Raw genomic sequence first — 22,259 nt, forward strand, 5'->3', positions numbered from 1 at the left:
TAAAGAAGTGCGGAAATAATTACAAAACGTAGGAATTTGACAAACAAGTGACCCGGTCCTCTCAAGGGGCCGCGCAATGCGGTTTCAGAAGAAAATGGGGCACAGATTAAGGCGAACCTATCTGAATCCCCACTTGTAACCAGCAAAAACCGCCGGAAGGAGGCTGAAGCAATAAAAGCACTATTAGAGTCCGTAACCAGGACTGTTGTAAAAAGAGGAACTAACACAAATTCAGTTACAAAAGTCTCCACTAAAGAAACAAACTAATAAAAAGTTAAGAGACAGTAACCCACAAAACACAAAAGCAACAAAATACGACAATACATAAGAACAACAGGAAAGCAACAAAAAGGCCAGAAAACAATAGCAACGGCCGGGGAGCGGAGTTTGGCGAACACTAGCAGGCGCGTGGTGCAAACGCGCTGGAAGGTGAGATCCATGCGCTAGCGCTTGACTATTTAATTTGAACAAAGAGGAGTAGATTAATTTCACTGAGCATCTGAAATTAGTGTTCACCCCTAACAAAGGCCCGTTAATATTTGGCATGCAGATGGTGTAGAAGGTCTATTTTTTGGGATGCAGATAGTCGATGATGGCGTAGTAGGTCTGTGCAAGCGTAAGAAGTAAGAGCACAACCGCAGCCAGCGCCGAGAGAAACCACCACCGCGTGTAAAAATATGTTCGCCTGAAGCTCGCCCAGTTAACATTGCACTTATTCCGATAATACTTGTCCACATCATTGAACAAGTTGGATAAATAAAAGTCACGGATGTCAAAGGTCACATCCTTCCCCAAACAGTTGATGAAGAGTGCAACATCTTTGTCATTCGCTATGTAATCGTCAATAACGTTGTGCTCGCGAAGTTATTGGACGTCTGCAGAGGTGTTCACAAGGCAATCTAAGAGAGTGGCGTAAACTGTGACGTGCTTGGAACAGCACTTGTGGCATTGCTCGAACGCCACACAGTTGAGCAACAGATATCTCATCAAGTCGTTGATGGTTATGCTGGGTATCTCAAATACACCGTACTCGAATTTTACCGCCAAGAAGGTGCCCGCCTTGCCTGGACGGACTTTAATCCCCGCACGGCAGAGCTTCGAGATGCAAAGAATGAATTGGATCTGTGTGTCGTCGTCTTTCTGGGGAAGCCTCAAGAAGCAGGAAATAAATTGGATATGTTTCTGGTAAAGCCTCGAGAAGTAGGAAATAAATTTAAACTGCTGTGTGTCGTCTTCTTTCTGTGGTGGCATTGGATCGTTTGGGATTAAACTAGATCGAACCAAGTCGAGCAAATGCAAGGGCGGATTTTCGGGATTGGCGTATCTCTCTATGTCTCGGTAGGGTCTTCTCATAATGTTGTTAAAGAATCGCAAAGCAAGCAAGGACAAGGACGGACTGTTCTCCTCGTTAGGAATCTTAGAAATATCAAATAACTCTTGCAAAACAAAAAAAGGGATCTGATTCTTAAGGAGTAGAAAGTCCACGTAGAAATACGGTAATCTCCACTTGAGGGGTGCAAGAGATTCGTGAGTCTCGAGCAGCCCCGCCGGATCCTGAAACTTGTAAAACAATTCTAAAATAAAAGAAGCATCAAGAACCATCATTTCGAGGAACTCACCGGAGTCGAGATTGATCTCTCCAGAATAGCACTGTCTGGCTTTTGTTTCAAGCGGGTGTAGCTTTTTCATGTAGTCCTCTAAGCCTATACCTCTCTCTTGGGTCCTTGACTGAAAGTAGCCGAGGCACTGATACTTGTAGTCACTGTTAAAGTCTTTGCGGTAGTAGTAGGGCCCGATGGAGACAATGCGTGGCCTGTACCAGTGCTTGTCATTGTTTTCCATGAACTTCAAGGGGACTTTGTAGATGCAACAACTGCTCCTGGCGTCATTGCTTTCTAACCCCTTGGTGCATCTCTCGATTTCCTCTTTCATGTCGCGGCCGAGCTGCTCCGTTTCGACAACGTGGTTGCCTTCTTTCTGTACAAAATTGCTTCCCATGGTGGATTTTGGCTTTTAATTTAGACTATCAGTGTGAAGTTGCATGCAGCACTCTCGATCACTATATATATGTAATGGCCGGCTCAACAATTTGGATATATATATATATACGAGTTGCATTACAATTATTTCAATTGATCAAATATTGTGGCAGCTAGGGACTATATATATACACGTCTGGTCAAATGTGGCTGCAGGTAATTAATTAAGGACTATATGTATAGTTGGCGAAAATTTAATGTCTGATCAACCCCCAAACACCCTTAATTTATCCTTCATTTCCGCACCATCCACATAATTAACTTCAAATAAATGCTATCTATTGTGGTTGAATTGATCTGTGCATGAAAACAACATATGCAAATGTTCTTGATTGCTTTGTGTGCAATTTCTAAAATTTTAGATCAGAGAGAGAGCGAGAGACTTAAACTTGAAAGTAAGCGATCTCGAACGTACAGCTACCAATCATCAAGGAGACCCGAAAATTTTATGTCGGTCAAAGTCAGTCCGAAGAAAATTCTCTCAAAGTGAACCAGCCTATCCTATGTATGTGCGGGACTAATTACACGGTGGTTGAAATAAAAACAAATGCATTTAGCTGTTTGTAAATTCAAACAACTGATGTAGTTGTGAATTTCAAATGTGGATCGAAGGAGTACTATATCTAGTTGGCGAAAAACGAAGGTCTGATCAAAGCCACAAGGAGTTATACAAGTGGGGTCCGCCCAATCCAAACTAGCATTCAAGCATTTGATTTGCTGTGTTTAAACTAGGGTCGTTGACAACTTTTAATACCATTTACGAATTTACCATGAACCCAACACGAAATTAGTAAGTTAAAGTTGAGAAGTCTGATCCATTTTAGAGTAAAGAAGCTCTAAGGGAAAGGCAAATTTGAAATTTCCATCTTATGCTGTGTAACCTCATAGATCAATAGTTATCAAGCTATATATTTGTTGCCTAAGAACATTCCCATTGGTTTATATATGCATATTTTTATGCAAAATAGCTAATCAAAACAGACAAATTGGTTTGTAGGTAATTCATATAAACTCATCTAATAAAGTGACATGTGTCCCTTAACATGCGAGAAACACGTGTTTTTTTAATAATATGTGTTTCTCACATATTTTTTTTATAGCTATGGGACACATGTCGCTTTATTAGATGTGTTTGTAGCAAATTTATGTCCAATCAAAACTCACTTTATCTAGTTTAACGAATGATTAGTTTTAAAATACATTGTACATCCGGTTATCTATTTTTTTATTTATATCATTTAAATATTATTTCCTTATTTTTTTTTTTTTATAAGGACTGTATTTTTCTAAAGATCATATCTTTCAACTTTTTGAAAATGAGAGATGTCAAAAGAGAAATAGTATGAGAAAATTTTGGAAAAAGAGAAATGGAGAGAGAAATAGTTGAAGAAAATAGATGTAGAGAAATAGTATATTAATGAGAATAAATATTTGAATATCAATCTCTTAAGTATCATACCAAATTCGATGGATGTGTGAATAGTGACCACTACATGTAGAGGTGCACAATTCACAAATGCAACAAGAATGTATTTTACATTTGATATGCATATATAATCCGATGCAGATGATTTTTTTGTGTTTTACTTATCTATTTTAGATTAAAATAAAATAAAATAAAATAAGAAATGGCTAAGCTAATATGAGTGCTCTTAAGCAAGCTTACAAATTGCAGATTTCCGCCCTTGGCCTTACAATTTAGTGGCTGCGTGTTTAATTAACCATCCCAATCACTAACAACTCTATTTATCAATTAAGCACCTTTTCAACAGTACTTCTTGCCATACTCCTTTGGTGAAAGGGCGAAAAAATAAATAGATAACCGCCCAATTCGCAAGTATATATTTGTCCGAGTACTGTCTCTAGCCAGAGGAGAGTTAATTTTTATGGCAAGCCAGCATGCATATAAAGTGCGCGTGCTTTGGGATTTGCTCGAGAAAAACCATATTAACTTGTACAAGTTAATTCAGAGGCGTTTGACCTTACAACTTCCTATGTTTCTGAAGCTAAAAGGTTTGGCACCAAACCTTTCCGCTTCTCAAATGCACAACCGGTTGTGCATTTGAGAAGCTAAAAGGTATGTTTAACGCATAAAAATCTTGTTTAAAGAAAAAAGTAGTTGTTTAGTGTATGTTTTAAATTGTCTCAAAAATAGAGTTTTTAAATCCAAAAATAACTTTTTAAAAGAAGTTTCATTTTAAGTTTTTTTTTTTTTTTTTTTTTCCAAAAGCATGTATGGTATAGTATATCACTATATCACATGTATAATATATTAGTTACACCACTAATATTTTGTTTGATAAGACATAGAAATTGGAAAGCAAAAGAGATATATATGGAGATAGAAAAAATGTTGTAAAGAAAAGCTGACTTGACAATTTAATCTCTTAAAAGTATAAAAGAGATAATTCGTATAGAATTTATCTTCTTTTTTTCTTTTTCTTTTTTATCTTTTGAATTATATATATATAAAGTAATAAATAAATAATTTTTTTTAATAGAAGGAAAATAAGTTTCCTTCCTCAGCTCCCTTGTTCCCCCTCCCATTCTTAAATATTGAAGCCCAACCCTACTCTAGCTACGGCCGCAACAAACAGCACATCAATGGCTTAAAACAATTTCGATCGATAAACTGCATAATCATTTCAATGGATCAAAACCCCAAACACCCTTCATCCTCCATTTCCGCACCATCCACATAACTTTGGTTACTTCCTTAATTATTAAAATTAAAACAGTCTAAATAACCAAAGTTTGCTTTGTGATGGAAAATTCAACCACAATACGAAAACAACATATGCAAATGTTTTTGTCGGCTTTGTGATGGAATTTGCAAAATTTAGATCAGAGAGAGAATTAAACTTAAAACTTTCAAAGAAAAAAAAAAAAAAAAAAAAAGGAAAGGAATATAAGAAAGTTATAAAGACAAAATAATGGTTAGTAGCGCGACCTCGAACAGCTAGCGATTATCAAGAAGACTCGAAAAATTTGATGTTGATCAAAGTCAGTCCGTAGAAAAATTTTCTTAAAGTAAACCACCCAATCCTCTGTACGTGCATGGGACTTGCACGGTGGTTGCAATACAAACAAATGTATTTAGATGTGAATTCAAACAAATGTAGTAGTTGCAAATTCAATCAAGTGTGGGCAGGTAATTATAAGGACCATATCTAGTTGGCAAAAATTTAATGTCTCATCATCAAAGCCTCAAATGGGAGTTATACAATTATAATTAAGTTGGGTAAGCACAGTCCAAACATTAAACTAACATTCAAGCCTTTGATTTGACTTGCCAAAAGTTAGGGCCGATAATGTTTTACTCGTATTTAGTAGATTAGAAAGAAGGCTCTCAAATAATAACAATACAATTAAAGCTCCTTCCATTAGTGAACTTTCCCTATAAAAAAACAAAATCCATTTGTGGTCGCAAGCTCGCATGCAGCTTGCAGAAGTTAATGCTTTTTAGTACGTACAATAATTAATGTGTAGTTGAATAATTACCCACATTTTTGCTGAATAATTCCGTTGTTCACGCTCGGCATTTTTATCTTATGTGGCACATTCACATCAACTTGTTTGTTTTAGTTAAAAAAAAACAAAACAAAACAAAAAAAAAAACACAAAAAACAGATCGAACAAAGAAAATACTAAAAAATGGACAGTAAAGAATATTGCTGAATAGCATTTCTCTTATCTAAACGCTTGAACTTTTGTGATTTAGAAACTTTTCTTTTAATGAAATTATGATGTAATTTAATGTGAAAAAAAAAAAAAAAAAAAAAACTAATGGTAGATGATATAAAAATCTGTCAAATATTTTGCCTTCGTTTAGAGAAGATGAAAAGGTATGAATAATTACTAGGGCTGGGAAGGCGAAAAAGTAGAAACAGTATTCAATTGGTGGCTCTTGATCATCCTCATTTTTCCCCACGTTATCTCTTTTTATAATCTGACACATGCAAGAATTACGTCACTCGCATGACAGGAACCATGACAAAAGGTTCATGGTTCATTTACACACTCTATAATTTCCCCTTTATTTAATTTTACTAGCTTATTGGACAAAAGAATTTAATATGCTATTGAAGGTGTTCACTAAGATTGAAAGTAGTGGTTATTGGCTCAAACTTTCTTTTAACAGGTGAGGTCTAACATATGAAGTATTTAATTTAAATGGACGGTGATTTAATGGAGTCAAGTTTCGATCTCATGACTTTTAACTTTGATACCATGTTATATCATCATTTATTCCAAAAGCTTAAGCTAATAGGAAGAGGTAAATTTAATCACTTATCCATTATTTTAACAATTACAATTTGTGACCATTTGATTAAATGATTTTAGACTTTGGTTGGTTTTAGTAAAATAATTCTTATTCGTCGAAAAAATTGGGATTGAAAGTAAATGTGTACCCTATATTTAAAACAATCAATTAGATTGAATTAAAAGAAATTATTTTAAAACTCCAACCTAATTTAAAGGAATAATAAAGACAAATGGGTTAAAATGTGAAAAAAAATAATCTGTGAATGAAAAGTAAATGTGTCCCCATACTTGAGTCGACTAATTAGATTGGATCGGACTCTAGCCTAATTTAAAGGAAAAAGAACACAAATGCGTTAAAATTTGAAAAAGGAAACCTGTACCCCATATTTAAGTCCACCAATTAGATTGTATTAGACTCTAGCATAATTTGAAGGTATATCGAACACAAATGCATTAAAATCTAAAAAAGCACACCGTAGAAGAAAAAAAAAGAAAAAAAAAAAAAAAGAAAAGAAAAGAAGAATATTAAACGTGTCCCCCATATTTAAATCGACCAATTAGATTTGGATAAGAAAAAGTTTGTCTTGATTACAACCAAATTTAAAGAAATAACTACCACAAATGAGTTAATCTTATCTTATTCTTATTTTCAATGTGGACAGCTTATTAGGGCCTTGTGGCCTACTGTGATGGGGTATTAATTTCAGATTTTTTTTTTAATGCTAAAAATTATTTTTTAAAAGCCAATTTTATATATATATATATATATATATATATATATATTATTATTATTTTTTTTTGGAGGGGTATTTGAAGCTTTGCTACCTAACAATTTGAGCAACAACTTGAGAGCTTCTTTTAAGTTATCCTTAAATGTAAGAAATTAAATTACTTTTTTTTTATATATATATTCAAATAAACTCCTCAATAATTTTCCTTAATATTTTCTTATATTATTTAAATATTTTTCAAATTAAATATTTATGAAAAAAGAGAAGAAAGAAAAAATATTTAAATATTATTTTTTTCTCTAAATAAATAAATGTTAGAAAACAGATAAAGTTTTTTATAATAAAATATTTACTCTCTCATGCTCTCATGTCTCCCTCCTTCGCAACTTGCAGTAAAAATTGATTGTGAGCTCGATATTTGAGATGACGGCGGTGGAAACTGGAGAGTAACTAATTAAAGGTAGGTGCCTGGCAGTTGCCAAAGAGGACAGCCAAATGAGGCCAGTGGTGGCAGCCGTTGTCACTTGTCAGGGCAAAATTGGCCGAAAATTGGACCAACATAGGCCAAAAATGGGTCTAGGCCCAAACAAGGTTAACTATGGGCCAGGAAAATGGGTATACGTATGCTGAAAATCAAAATGACAACAATGGACAAAAGCTTAAACCAACAACTTATGGGGTAGAAACAGGGCCAACATTGCAATAACTTTTTCCAACATTACGGAGCTTGACGTTACGTATGAAGTCATGCATGATGCACCTGGAAGCTGTTGTTGCATTTACATAGTTTCGCTTACTCATCAATTTAATAAGATGGATGATTTCACTTTCAGAAATTTCAGAGGGCAAGTGGATATGCTTTTAAAAAAAAAAGAAAAAAAGAAAAAAGTGGATATGCTTTTTTAAAAAAAAAGAAAAAAAGAAAAAAGTGAATATGCTTTTAAAAAAAAAAGAAAAAAAGAAAAAAGTGGATATGCTTTTTAAAAAAAAAGAAAAAAAGAAAAAAGTGGATATGGGCTAAAGCATTTATACTGCATAATAGAATTGGTCCTAGACCATTTATACGGTAGAATAAGATTCTCTAGCTTTATTTTGTTTGAAATTGATAGAATCTTATTCTTTGCACCGATGATAATGATCCACTATATATAGAGAATATGGACCATTTTTGTGACCTCAGGAAGAGCTCCATACCATAATTTATTACCATTTACGATCAGCTTTTTAGCCTTTTTGTCGGAGAAGAATCATCTCTATTTCCTTTGAAATTTAGAGGAGTCAATCATCTATTTTTCAAGGGTATAATGGTTCAAAATAAAATGAAATGATCATTATACCCTTGTGAAATAAGGGACCGGCTTGAAATAGAGAGTATCTGAATCCGCTTTCTTTCATGTGCATCTTCTATCGACACTTCTTTTTTTCATGTGATAGTAACTTTGAAAAATGCTTTCTAGTCCAATCATTGTGTTGTTGAATAATTGTCTACATTTTTTGTTGGCTGCTTAGATTTAAGAGCATCTCGCTCTTCAAATAAAAGATAAATTTAAAGATAAAAACACAAATTAGTTGTAGAATACATGTAGATGGCTTAGAATATGGAATATGTGAGTTCCTATTATTAGCATGCATGCTGCATGTAAAACACAAATTCATCATAATTAATAAGCAGCGAAAAATAATCTTGACATAGATCCAGCCATGTTTATTGAAGCTTGCTCTTAATTTGAAGCTGCAGAAAGTTACAGCAACAAAAGCTGAAGAAAACTTTGAAAGAAAAGGTTTCTTCTAACCTTTTGATCAGAAATCCATGCTCCTCTTAAAATAATCCTCATTGCGTAGAGTGGGGAAATAGAGTAGAAGGCCCATTAAAGCGACGATGGTGTAGTAGGTCTAATTGTTGGGACGCACATAGCTGATGATGGAGAAGAAGGTCTGCACAATTGTAAGCAGTAAGAGCAGTATGGCAGCAAACGCCGGGATGAACCACCACGGCGTGTTAAAATATGTTCGTCTGAAGCTCGCGAAATATACATGGCGGCTATTCCGATAGTACTTGTCCACATCATTGAACAACTTGGACAAATAACAGTCGCGGGTATCAAAGGTCACGTCCTTGCCCAGACTGTTGATGAAGAGTGCAACTTCGCGGTCGTCCGCTAGGTAATTGTCAATAACGATGTGCTCGCGAAGGTATTTGACGTCAGCGGAGGTGTTCACAAGGCAGTCTAAGAGAGTGGCGTAAGCCGTGACATGGTTGGAGCAGCTCTTGTGGCACTGCTCGAATGCCACACAGTTGAGCAACAGATATCTCATGAAGTCGTTGATGATTATGCTGGGCATCTCAATCAAACCGTTCTCGAATTTTACCGCCAAGAAGCTGTCCGCCTCGGCCTTTCCCGGTCGGACCCTTATCCCTGAACTTCGGAGATTCGAGATGCAGGGAATAGATTGGATCTGTGTGTTGTCCTGTAGTGGCATTTGATCGATCACACGGAGCCTAATCTCGAAAGGGCAAAATTGAATCTGTGTATCTTCGTCTTTTGATGCCGTTGGATCGTTTGGGATTAAACTAGATCGAACCAAGTCCAGCAAATGCAAGGGCGGATTTTCGGGATTAGCGTACCTCTCAATGACTTTGTTGGGTCTTCTCAAAATGTTGTTAAAGAATCGCAAAGCAAGCAGGGGCAAGGTGGCCTTGGACGGATCGTTGGGCATCTTAGAAATATCAAATAACTCTTGCAGAACTAAAAAAGGGATCTGATTTTGAAGGAGGAGCAAGTCCACGTAGAAATACGGTAATCTCCACCTGAGGAGGAGGGCGAGAGGGTCGTGAGTCTCGAGCATCCCTAGATCCTGAAACTTGTAAAACAACTCTAATATAAAAGAAGCATCAAGAAGCATCATTTCGAGGAACTCTTCGGAGCTGAGATCGATTTCAATCTCTGCAGAATAACACTGTCTGGTTTTTGTTTCAAGAGGGTGTAGCTTTTTCATGCAGTCAGCTAAGGTTACACCTTTGGCTCGGGACAGAAAGGAGCCGAGGCACTGATACTTGTAGTCGCTGTAAAGTTCTCTGCCATTGTAGTAGTAGGGTCCGATGGAGACAATGCGGGGCCTGTACCAGTGGCCAATATTGTTGTCCTTATACTTGGAGGGCACTTTGTAGATGCAACAAGTGCTCCCGGCGGCTTTGCTTCGTAACCCCTTGGTGCATCTCTCGATTTCGTCTTTGATTCCGTCGAGCTGCTCCATGTTGACCGCCCAAATACTGCCAACGTGCTTGCCTCCTTCTCGTACTAAATTGCTTGCCATGGTGGATTTTGGCGTTTTAGAGTACTATGGGTGTGAAGTTATACAATAAATGGGACGCTTTATAATAGGGTTTGATGGGAAAATGGTGGGATTGTTTGAGCTAGCTCTAGATAGATGGTAGCTGGTAAGTTTGGCAATACAGAAACAGATCTGGATTTATACTCTAAATGAGTTCTTCAAGATAGAAGTTTATGTTCTGGTTTGGCTCTCGGGTTTGCAGCTTTATAGATGCAGTTGTTTGGTTGTAAATTTGGTTTATGGTCATAGTTTTTTTTATTTTTTTCTTCAAAATATGATAATTTATTCTTTCAAACATATGTGACATCATCTCATAGAATTGTGAAATATAATTTGAAAATTATATTTTAGAGAAATAATTTGAAAAGTATAATGATAGTGTCATATCTGTTCTCGTGTGTTTGTACTGTTTTGGTTGGTTTTAGTAGAATAATTCTTATTCCTCGAAAAACAAAAATTGGGATTGGGGAACATTTTAAATCTTAAATGAGGACGTGATGTTTTATTGAGAAATGTTTTTTTTTTAATCTTATTTATATATTTTTTAAAAAAATTTATTATTGACTTTGTAAGTCTTGCGAATATAATTAATAATAATTTTTTTTTTAAAAAAAATGAATGAGAGAAGAATTGAATATGAAGAAATAGCTGGTCTTTTGCCTTCATAGACGGTGACACATGATGTCAAACGATGCTAGACTAAGTAAATTAATTTCGTCGCCTAGGAACATATATATATAGGTTTTATATTCAGGAATGGAAGGGGGGTTGGGTTACAGATTTAAGTCACGTGTGGGGAAGTAACGTGGCTCCCGACCTGGAAGAAAACTAATTTTTCTCCTACAAAATGTAAAAAATAAAATTATTTATTTATTAATTTTGTTACAGATTTAAGTCACGTGGACTTGAGGAGAAGGGCGAATGAAAAGAGCACACGGCGTGTTCAACACGCAGTGTGCAAAATTTTATTATTATTTTTTTGACATTAAAATATTTTAAAAATTTTTTTCCTAAGCACGCCGTGTAACGTGTATCACGGCTCTGAGGAGAAATTATATGGAAATTCACATTAGTGGATATATATATATATATATAAACCAAAAACATGTTTAGATCGTCAATATAAAAAAAAAATTGCACAGATAACTACAAGAGCACCTAACCCGAAATTAAGTGGGTAAAAAAAGGGGAGGGGGCGGGGTAGGGGAGGAATATAATAAAAGTATAAAGACAAAATAATAGTTGGTACGTAACATGGTTCAGAACGCGACTCGAAATTTTTTAATGTCGATCAAAGTCGGTCCGTAGAAAAATGAACTTAAAGTTAAGCAGCCTAGCCTAGGCTGCCTAGCTAGCTATCCTCTGTGTGGGACTTACACGGTGGTTGAAATAAAAACAAATGTATTTAACTGTGAATTCAAACAAATCTAGTAGTTGTAAATTGAATCGAAGGCAGGTAAGGAATATATCTTAAGGTTGACTAATGTCTAAATCAATGCCCATAATTTATATATTCATTTGGTTATAAATTATACAAGTTGGTTCAGCCAAGATCCAAACTAACATTCAAACCAAACTAACATTCAAGCATTTGATTTGACGTGCCTAAAACTCATCTGTTCAACAGTAGACTCTGTACATCTAATTCTGGAAAATATTATGGGTACAATTATTTTATAATTTTTTATTACTTTTTACCACTTGTAAATATGTGATTGGACGATGTTCAATTTTTGTTTTCCTAATAATTAGGGTGACTCTTATCACATACTATCTTATTATGTACTAACACATGTTAAAGTTGTAAAATAATTGTACAAGAACTTTTAGAAATAATATAGATTTTATAATTATTTAAAATATTTAAAATAAATTATTTTATTTATTTATATAATTAAATAAATCTAACACCTCCCAAGAGAGAAAGTATGAAAAACGGTGGCTTTTAGGTTTCTTTGAGGAACCCAAGTCCACCTTTTAGTTGCTTGCTAATTAACTTGGCAAAAAAACATATGATGATTTTTATTAAACGATAGTAGGGTGTTTAAATCTTAATACCATACCGACCGCATAGTGCATATACTAATTAAAACAACTGTCGACAACCTTATTAGATTAAGATTGCACAAGGTTTAGGTAAATCCAAATAGTTCTTACTTATATCCGGAAGGACTGGTTTAAACTAAACCACTAATAATGAACACTCACCATTTATTCTTAAAGAATAGGCTAATTTAATCATTTACCTTAATAAGGGGCTCAATGCGATATTTAATTGAAAATGAGGGGTGAATGATGGAAACACCTTAATAGGGGAGGCCCAATACGTATAATATTTAAATGAAAATGGAAGGCGACTGATAAAGTTTAAACTCAGAACCTTTACTTTAATACCATGTTAAGAGCTTGTTTGTGATTATGTTATGAAGCTTGAAAAATACTTTTAATTAGTATCTAAAAAGTTGTGTTAAACAAAAAATTAATCTGTTTGTAAAACATTCTAAAAGTACTTTTTGACTCTAAAAATTATCAAAGTAGTTACATTTAGTCTTCTCTAACTACCGCTCATTTTATACCCTTATAATTTTTCTGGCAAGCCAAAATGAAAGGCATGCTTTGGAATTACTTTAGGAAAATCTTATTAACTTGTGCTTGTCAACTTGAGGCCTTTTAGTCCTTTGTAGTTTGTACACTCATTAGCAAAATAATCGGAAAAAAATGATTATGATTTGATGCTATCGTATACGATAAAGCCGCAGCCGTGCCCCATCATCCGACAACCTGCAATGATCCTGGGCCTTCCAGTGACATTTTGTAACAAGAAGATTATTTTGGGCCTTCCAGTGACATTTTGTAACAACAAGATTATTACTGAGAAATTAAAAAGTTCAAATAAGCATCGATACAGCATTATACATAAAACGTTTGCCTTGCAAGCACAGCAAAATCGCTTCATTACAAGTCTACAAGAGCTAGCTCAAAAGTAACACAACAAACTACAAGAGCTTCACATAATTAAAAAGCCACGACCTCTTAGAACTGTTACTGAACAGTATTGATTGTGCGAAGGTCCGAAGGATGGAGGGGAGGATTTAGCTTTTTAAGTTAAATTATCACTTTGTTTCAAAAGTTTAAGCTTGTAGAAAGAGATAAATTTAATTATTTTAACACTCTTCTTTACATGTGGGCTCAAACTCTCGACACTTAAAATATTTAATTTAAATAGGAGTGAATTGATAGAGTCAATGTTCAAACTCAGGACCTTTGACTCCATTATTCATCCCATTTAAATTAAATATTTCACGTATGATTATAAGCCTTATCCAATAAAAAAGAGTTTGAACCCACGTTAAAAGAAGTGTTAAAACATTGATTAAATAATTAAATTTATCTCTCAATCCACTTAAACTTTTTAAAAAAGTATTGATTTAACATTTTGCATGCACATACGCATAAATGGTGAAGTGGGTCTGCAAATATGTAAGCACTAACAGCGCAAGCCCAACAAATGCCGAAATTAACAACCATGACTTACCAAAAAACTCCTGCTTGAAGCTCTTCCACTGCCATCGGAACCAATTCGATGTTTCCCGATAAACTAACCTTTCCCGATAAACATTGTTTACTGCACGGGATAAGTCCGACTTATTATATGAAGTCAACCCCTTACCCAAGTTGTTGATGAAGTCCGCAGCCTCGGCGTCGGTCTCAAAAATATGTTCCTTGATCCCAGGCCGATGGTTACAAAGGTAATCGATATCCTTGGCGGTGTTGACAAGGCAGTCCAATAAAACGGCGTAAGACAAGAAGGGCTTGGGAGTGATCTTGTGGCATTGCTCCTCCAATGCGACGCAGTTCATTAACAATATGCACATTTCGTGGTCCAGAATTAGTTTGGGCATGTGAATCAAATTGCCCCTGGCCCTGAAACTCACGTCCAAGATGTTCTTTGCCCAATATGTCCGTCTGACCTTAATCCCAACATGACGTAACTTCGTAACACAGGGAATGTTAGATCCGCCCATCGCCTTCATTTTTACAGAGCTTAGAACAAAGATATTCCGAACAATGTCCAGCAAATGCAACCACTCGAACTCTTTCCTTTCTAACTCATAGCCGTATATGGGGCATCGAACTCCCAGTAATCCCATAAAAACTTCTATATATGGCGATATCCTTCAAGCTCGAGGTCATATTGGGCTTACGGTAAATTTCATATAACTTCATCAGAACAACAGACGGGATCTGATTCTTAAGCAAGAGCAAGTCCCCGTAGATCTTCCGTAATGTTACCGTATCCAGCCGGTAGAGAGGATGGCCGGATGTTTCCTCTTCCATATAGAAGAGAAGAAAGCTTAATATAAAACAACCATCAACAAGCATCATTTCAAGGAACTCATCTTCACGTACACTGAGGTTGCTGTCGTCTTTGGAATAACACTCCCTGACTTCCTTTACATGCGGATATATTTTTTGATAGTATACATCTAAGTCTTGGCTAGTCGGCCTGGTCTTGTCGATAAAGTAGTTGAGGCACCGCAACTTGATCTCCTCCGTGGCCTGGAGCTCAGGTTTGTGGCGGTTGTAGGGTCCGATGGCGACCACCTGGGGCGTGTTCCACATACGGTTGACGTTCTTGAACCTCTGGGGAAGCTTGAAGATGCAAAGCTTTTCAATGGCAGCGGGTTCGCTGGGTGACGATGCCACGATGGGATCTTGGAGATCCTCTAGCTTTTTCGTCTTTTCTACGAGGGCCTGAATAATGCAGGGGTCGTGTCCTTCCCCATTTTCATTCGAGTAGTGTTTCCGACTCTCGTCCATGTCGTAAATTTATCCTTCAGCTATAGCAATTTTCTTCGTGGATTTTGGTTTTTTAGACTACGGTCTTGGGTGTAATTGTTGAAGCTGCTGTGTTGCGCTGCGGTAAATGGAGGTTTTATATGGGGTTGAGGGAGACATTCATGTTAGGCTTGTTTATGAAGACGTGTTAGGAGGTCCCACGAACCTTTATGGAGATATGATGCCAGCTAATTTAAAACGAGGTTCCATTATAAAGTGTCGCTGCCGCACAAAAAAACAGTTTTTTTTTTTTTTTTTTAGGTGCACAAAAATACAGTTGAGTTCCAGTAAATAAGGAGTGCTGCTATGGGGCTGCCTCTAGCGTTAGACAGGTATTAAAAAATAGTAATTAAAAACAAATTTTGTTATTTTTTTAATTAAATTTCTATGAGTTAATATTTAATTTTTAATGCCTCAAAACTTGTTTTTGAATTCAAAACTAAAATTTAGGAGTGGAAGGTTAACCATACCCTTTAGGGATTGTATCACCCAAAAAGAATTCAATCATCTTAAATTTGGTGCTAATGCCTCAAATTTAGTGCTAATACATCAAATTTAGATTCCTCTTTAATATCTATCTTCTTCAATTTTTTTTTAAAAAGAAAAAAAAAAAAAAAAAGGGTTAAGGTGTCTACGCTTGAGGCAGCCGTAAATCTCTATTCGTAAATAAGTCCTTTCCACTTGCTCAAAAAATGACTCGATTTAGCAGAGGGACCAATTGACAATTTTATCTTAAATTTGAAAAAAAAAAAAAAAAGAAAAAGAAAAAAAAGAAGCCTTTCTTTCTTATTAAAAGATAACACTAGTCACCATACCCGACCTAGGGTCGGAACCACTCCTTGGCTGGGAGGCTGGGGTGATCCCCAAAATTTATTTATTTTTTAAAAATATATATTTAAAAGTTAATTTTTGCGTCTCCAAGAATATTTTTAAGAAAATTTTGCCATTTCAAACAAAATGTTCTAATTCAGCCCTTACCCGACCCAATTTTTTTTTTTTTTTTTTTTTTCCTGAGCAAAACAAACATTCAATTGTTAACACTTGATCATCCTCATTTTTCCACGTCATCTCTTATCATATTCTGACGTTCGCAATAATTATATGTCACATGATGAAACCATGAGGAAAGGTTGATGTTGTCATGTTTCTGCTTAAATGTCCGGAGCCCATCCTTGAAATTTTAGCCCCCCAAATTAAGTCCAAGGCAGGGGTAGCCACGGACCATATCCCCAATATCTTATCTTAAAAAGAGAGATGAATTGACATGTCATCAATCATCTGTGGCTTAAGAACGTGCCTCATGTATAAATACCTGTGATATTTTTTGGATCGCATTTTCAACAATTTTGATAGCAAATTCTTAGTAATTTTGGTAACTAGCAATGGTGAGGGAGTCAATAATATATAAACTTACATTTTCAAATAAATTTTGGAGTCAATTACCTTTTTAATACTTAGATTTTCATGTTTTTATTTTTTCTTACCTATGTTTAAATTCGTATCACGTATTTTATTTGACCTATGGTTATAAATAAATACTAGTTTAATACCTCAGCCATCATTCCGTCAGTCAAATTAACAGACAGCAATAAAGGTGGTTTTAACCACCTCTACGGACAGTATGGAGATGGTTCAACTACCTTTTTTGGACCATTGGGGGTGGCCGAACCACTCCCAAGATCCTTAGGAGTGGTTCGATCACCCCTAGATGGGCCGTATGGGTGGCCGACACCTCTTCCATGGCAGTCCGTTAATTTGACGGATGGAATGGTGACAGAGGTACTAAATTGATATTTGCCCATAAATCAAGTATCATATATGATACGAATTGAAACCTAAGTGAAAAAAAATAAAAAGGTAAAAACCAAAGTGAGATTTCGAGTAATTTACACGGCACTGAAATTACGAGGAGCTTCGCCCTTTGACTTGAACTTGGATAAGTATCCTTGTTTACATGCAGTGGCATTATTGGTTCGTCTGTGTGAAATTAAACTTTTTGACTTTTGGTTTCACAAAAATATCAAGAACCAATTAGGCTGGACCGCCACCGCCGGGGGAAATGCCATGTAGCCCAAAGCTTCAATTAATTCTTTGAAGATTTAGGCAACCAGTCTCCTGTACAGCCTTACAGGCAAACTTCAACTTTTGATGGGCTCAAATCAATCTGGCGTGGGCTTGCGGCCTTGTATTTGCCATGAATGAGCAAGAAGTTGCCTCGAAAACACCCGCTTCTATCATACCATTTTTAATTCGAGTAATCATACATAGGGCCTCACCTTATCTATCATTTTAGTGAATTGATGTAACATTCTTCCTTGGTCCTAGATGAAGGTCGACAATTTATTGTAGTGTCGAAGGTTGAAGCATTAAGCATAAGTTATTTGTGCAGAATCCAATTCTAAGGACGTAATTGCAAGTATAAATTAGAAAATGCATAAATTAAGTCTTTATAATTTCATTCCTAGACTTTTTTCTTCATATTTTTATTTATCAAACCATCCTATTTGGAAATAAAAAATGGGAGGGATGTGATTCTTTTTTGCTTTAATTTGGTAGATGGTAGCTAATATTGAGGGGAAAATCAAATTTAGTCCATAGGTTTTGATGCGATTTCAAATTAGTATAGTGCTTAAGTTTTTACTTTCCACAATTAGATCCTAAATTTTTGTCTGATTTTAAATAGATTCATATGTCGTGGCTCTTGTGTAACAATCATGTGCCAATTGTATGTGCCATAAAGGCATAGTTACTTCAAATTATAAAAATATCTTAAATTAAAAAATTAAAAAGAAAAAATAAAAAACAGTGAACACATGACATATCAAATAATAGCCACATGATATTAATTAATAAGTTTGATCATTCGTGGTCGTCACCAACCAAATAAATAAAAATAATCATTTCATTTCATTCGAAGTTTGTGCATTCTTTATAATTTCGATTCCTATTATTAAATAATTATCATTCTAAAAAACCAAAACGTACCTTTATTTTTTCTGGTAAGCCAGCAAAAAAAGCATGCTTTGAAATTGCTTTAGAAAAACCTCTTAACTAATTGTGTTTGTCAACTTGAGGCATTTTAGTCCTTTGTACACTCAATAGAAAATAATCTTAAATTGATATGATTTGGTGCTGTCGTGGAAGCCCCATCATGCAGGATCATTGCAGGTTTGGTACTCTTGTTTTTTTTTTTTTGAAGGGTATTTTATAAAAACAACTATTATTGAGGAATTAAAAGTTCAAATATGCATCCACACGGCATCATACATAAAAGGTTTGCCTTGCAAGCGCAGAGCTTTGTCGCGGCAAAATCGCTTCACTACAAGAGCTCAAAAGTAACACAACAAGCTAAAAGAGCTTCACACAGTACTTAGAAAGCAACGATCGTCTTAAAACTATTATCAAACACTGTTTATTGTGGGTAGGAAGGAGGCGGAGGGGAGAGTTTAGTTTTTAGGATGCAGATGATATGCATAGATGGTGTAGAAGGTCTGCAGAAATGTTAGCGCTAAGAGCACAAACGCAACAAATGCCGAAATCAACATCCATGGCTTACCAAAATACTCGCGCTTGAAGCTCGTCCACTGCCATTTGTTCCAATGCATCCTTTTCCGATAATAGTACCGGTTTACATCTAGGAAGAACTCAATTAAATAAGAGGTATTGTTATCATACTCGTTATATATAGTTAAGTCCTGGCCCAAGTTGTTGATGAAGCCAGCAGCCTCGGCGTCGGTCCCAAAGGAATTCGCAATGATTCGACGGTCACTAAGGTACTCGATGTCCTTGTCGGTGTTGACAAAGCCATCCAAGAAGGTGGCGTAAATCGAGAAGTGCGTGGAACAATTGTGGCACTGCTCGAATGCCACACAGTTCACTAACAATGAGCACATTTGGTGGTCGAGGGCTATAACGGGCATTTCAATCACACCTCCCTTGAATTTTACCTCCAAGAAGCTGTCCGGCATATCCCTCTTGATCTTAATCCCCGCACGGCGTAGCTTCGTGACACAGGGAGTTGGACTGAATAGTGCGAACATCCACCGGCATAGCTTCTCATTATGAGCGCGTGGGATAAATAGCGACCGAACAAGGTCCAGCAAATGCAACCATTCGAGGGGAGGCCTTTTTCTATCGAATGGATCAATTTCCAGCATTGATTTCTTGAAAACTTCTGTGGCGATATTGGACAAGGACTCATCACCAGGCTTACTGCAAATTCCATATAACTCCTTCAGAACAATAGACGGGATCTGATTCTCAAGCAGGAGTAAATCTGCGTAGATCTTGGAAACTATTACCCTCTTCTGGCTCTTCAGCCAACAGAGAGGGTGGTCGGACGTTTCTCCTTTCTCAAAATTGAGAATCACCTCTTTCTCAAAGTTGAGAAACAAGTCTAATATAAAACAACCATCAACTACCATCATTTGAAGGAACTCATCGGTACTAAGGTTGATGGTTTCTGAAGAAGAATAACACGCCCTGAGTTGTCCTTCAAGTGGACGTATTTGTTTCAAGCACTTCCCCAGGTAGTCTCCCTCTTTATTCCTGACAAAGTAGCCGAGACTCCGCCATTTGACCCCCTCCATCATCTGGAGCTTAGGGTTGAGGCGGTGGTAGGGCCCGATGGCGACCACCTGGGGCTCGAGCCACTTACCGTTTATGTTCTTGAACCGCTCAGGAGGCCGGTAGATGCAACGCTTTTCACTGGTGACGGTTTCGCGAGGTAAAGATGGGTTACTCTTGAAGATCTCGCCTTTCATCTTGGCTATGAGGCGCTCGTCGTTGTCTCTCGGATTAATATCGATGCCGTGACTAGCTCCCCCTTCCCCAGTTTCCATCGTGGAGTACTCCGTGCGTTTTTTGATGGCACGTTTCAGAATTTCTTCGTGGATTTTGGTGTTTAAGACAATTGTCTTGGGCGTGAAGTTGGGATGTTGAAGCTAGCTAGTGTGCGGCGCTGTTTTAATACAGGTTCTTTTATCTGGGGTTGAGGAGAAGTGGAGAACATGTTAGCACGTACGACTATCCTTCCTTTATTAAGAGTAAGCAATTCATGCGACAAAGAAAAAAACCTGTAAGACAATTAAATATTTGTGTCGCATTAGCCATCTCTTCTTATCTGTAAGTATATCTTCCTTTTGCTTTATCTCTCTTTTAACAAACTAATCACAAGCTCTTTCCATCTTCTTTCGTGTAAATAATTGCTTCTTCTTTTTTTTTTTTTTTCCTTTTTACCTTGATTTCCTTATGTCTTTGAATATTTGTCGATATAGAATACATTAAATTTCACTATCAAACATCAATATTAAATTTCTTCATCTTTTTCTATTATCTTCAAATTTTCCTTCGATGATTTAGTAAAATGTCGTTTTGAGCCTTTTTTAAAGAGTAATGCTATAAATCTTCCTAGAGTCCTCCTAAAGTCATCTCAAATGTGATGTGACTTTTAAAATCACTAATAGATCAAAAATCAATAAATTACATCTCAAATTCAACGGTAATTTTAAAAGTCATATCACATTTGGGATGACTCTGTAATAACTCTAGGAAAACTTATAGCATCATAAATATGGTTCCTAAAAAATATGTCACGTTATATAATTTATTCTTTTAAAAAATGTGACATCATCTCATACAATTGTGACATATAATTTGAAGATTATATTTTATAGAAATAATTTGAAAAGTATAACATTTATCTTCTTAGTATGATAGTGTCATATCTGTTCTCGTGTGTTTGCACTGTTTTGGTTGGTTTTAGTAAAATAATTCTTATTAGTCGAAAAACAAAAACTGGGATTGGGGAACATTTTAAGTCTTAAATGAGGACGTGATGTTTTATTGAGAAATGTTTTTTTTTTTTTTAATCTTATTTATATATTTTTTTTAAAAAAAATTATCATTGACTTTGTAAGTCTTACGAATACAATTAATAGTAACTTTTTATAAAAAAAAAAAAAGAATGAGAGAAGAATTGAATATGAAGAAATAGCTGGTCTTTTGCCTTCATAGACGGTGACACATGATGTCAAACGATGCTACTAAGTAAATTAATTTCAAACAATGTTAGGTACCATCTTTTTATCCTCTTAAAATTCTCCTAAAGTTGATGTGGCTTTCAAAATTACCATTTGATCAAAATTCAAGTATGATTCATATGATTTTAAAAATCATATCAACTTTAAGAGAATTTTAAAAAGATAAAAAAATAGTACCTAACATTATTCATTAATTTCGTGGCCTAGGGAACATATATATATATATATATATATATATATATAATGATGATTTTAAAAGTCGCATCAATTTTAAAAAAAATTTAAAAAGATAAAAAGATAATATCTAACATCACTCATTAATTTCGTGGCCTAGGAAACATATATATATATATATATATATATATATATATTCAGGAATGGAAGTGGGGTACGGTTGGGTTACAGATTTAAGTCACGTGTCGGGGAGTAACGTGGCTCCCGACCTGGAAGAAAACTAATTTTTCTCCTATAAAATGTAAAAAATAAAATTATTTATTTTTTAATTTTGTTACAGATTTAAGTCACGTGGACTTGAGGAGAAACTATGGGAATTCACATTAGTGGATATATATATAAACCAAAAACATGTTTAGATCGTTAATATAAACATAAATAAATAAATAAAAATTGCACGGATAACTACAAGAGCACCTAACCCGAGATCCAGAATGCGACTCGAAATTTTTTTATGTCGATCAAAGTCAGTCCGTAGAAAAATGAACTTAAAGTAAAAGCAACCTATCCTCTGTGTGGGACTTACACGGTGGCTGAAATAAAAACAAATGTATTTAACTGTGAATTCAAACAAATCTAGTAGTTGTAAATTGAATCGAAGGCAGGTAAGGAATATATCTTAAGGTTGACTAATGTCTAAATCAATTCCCATAATTTATATATACATTTGGTTATAAATTATACAAGTTGGTTCAGCCGAGATCCAAACTAACATTCAAACCAAACTAACATTCAAGCATTTGATTTGACGTGCCTAAAACTCATCTGTTCAACAG

General features: G+C 35.5%; 4 protein-coding genes and 1 pseudogene across 4 annotated transcripts; all 5 read right to left on the minus strand.

The window, feature by feature from the left end:
- On the minus strand, positions 1–2,094 carry LOC132162045 (UPF0481 protein At3g47200-like; annotated as a pseudogene).
- Positions 2,095–8,929: 6,835 nt separating this feature from the next.
- On the minus strand, positions 8,930–10,351 carry LOC132191660 (UPF0481 protein At3g47200-like). Its single transcript, XM_059606751.1, has one exon. The coding sequence runs from the start codon at positions 10,349–10,351 to the stop codon at positions 8,930–8,932; it is 1,422 nt and encodes a 473-aa protein (XP_059462734.1).
- A 3,446-nt stretch (positions 10,352–13,797) lies between these two features.
- Positions 13,798–14,394, minus strand: LOC132191663 (uncharacterized). Its single transcript, XM_059606756.1, has one exon. It carries the CDS (start codon positions 14,392–14,394, stop codon positions 13,798–13,800), a length of 597 nt encoding a protein of 198 aa, XP_059462739.1.
- An 85-nt stretch (positions 14,395–14,479) lies between these two features.
- LOC132191665 (UPF0481 protein At3g47200-like) lies at positions 14,480–15,190 on the minus strand. The gene has a single exon (XM_059606758.1). It carries the CDS (start codon positions 15,188–15,190, stop codon positions 14,480–14,482), a length of 711 nt encoding a protein of 236 aa, XP_059462741.1.
- A 3,464-nt stretch (positions 15,191–18,654) lies between these two features.
- On the minus strand, positions 18,655–20,049 carry LOC132191666 (UPF0481 protein At3g47200-like). Its single transcript, XM_059606759.1, has one exon. It carries the CDS (start codon positions 20,047–20,049, stop codon positions 18,655–18,657), a length of 1,395 nt encoding a protein of 464 aa, XP_059462742.1.
- Positions 20,050–22,259: the final 2,210 nt, after the last annotated feature.

This window comes from Corylus avellana, chromosome ca9, assembly GCF_901000735.1.
Source record: "Corylus avellana chromosome ca9, CavTom2PMs-1.0".
Lineage (NCBI taxonomy): Eukaryota > Viridiplantae > Streptophyta > Magnoliopsida > Fagales > Betulaceae > Corylus > Corylus avellana.

What these genes read in the sequence shown, in the direction of transcription:
- LOC132191666 (XM_059606759.1), bottom strand. Translation starts at nt 20,049, where the DNA reads ATGGAAACTGGGGAAGGGGGAGCTAGTCACGGCATCGATATTAATCCG.
- LOC132191663 (XM_059606756.1), bottom strand. Translation starts at nt 14,394, where the DNA reads ATGGGCGGATCTAACATTCCCTGTGTTACGAAGTTACGTCATGTTGGG.
- LOC132191665 (XM_059606758.1), bottom strand. Translation starts at nt 15,190, where the DNA reads ATGGACGAGAGTCGGAAACACTACTCGAATGAAAATGGGGAAGGACAC.
- LOC132191660 (XM_059606751.1), bottom strand. Translation starts at nt 10,351, where the DNA reads ATGGCAAGCAATTTAGTACGAGAAGGAGGCAAGCACGTTGGCAGTATT.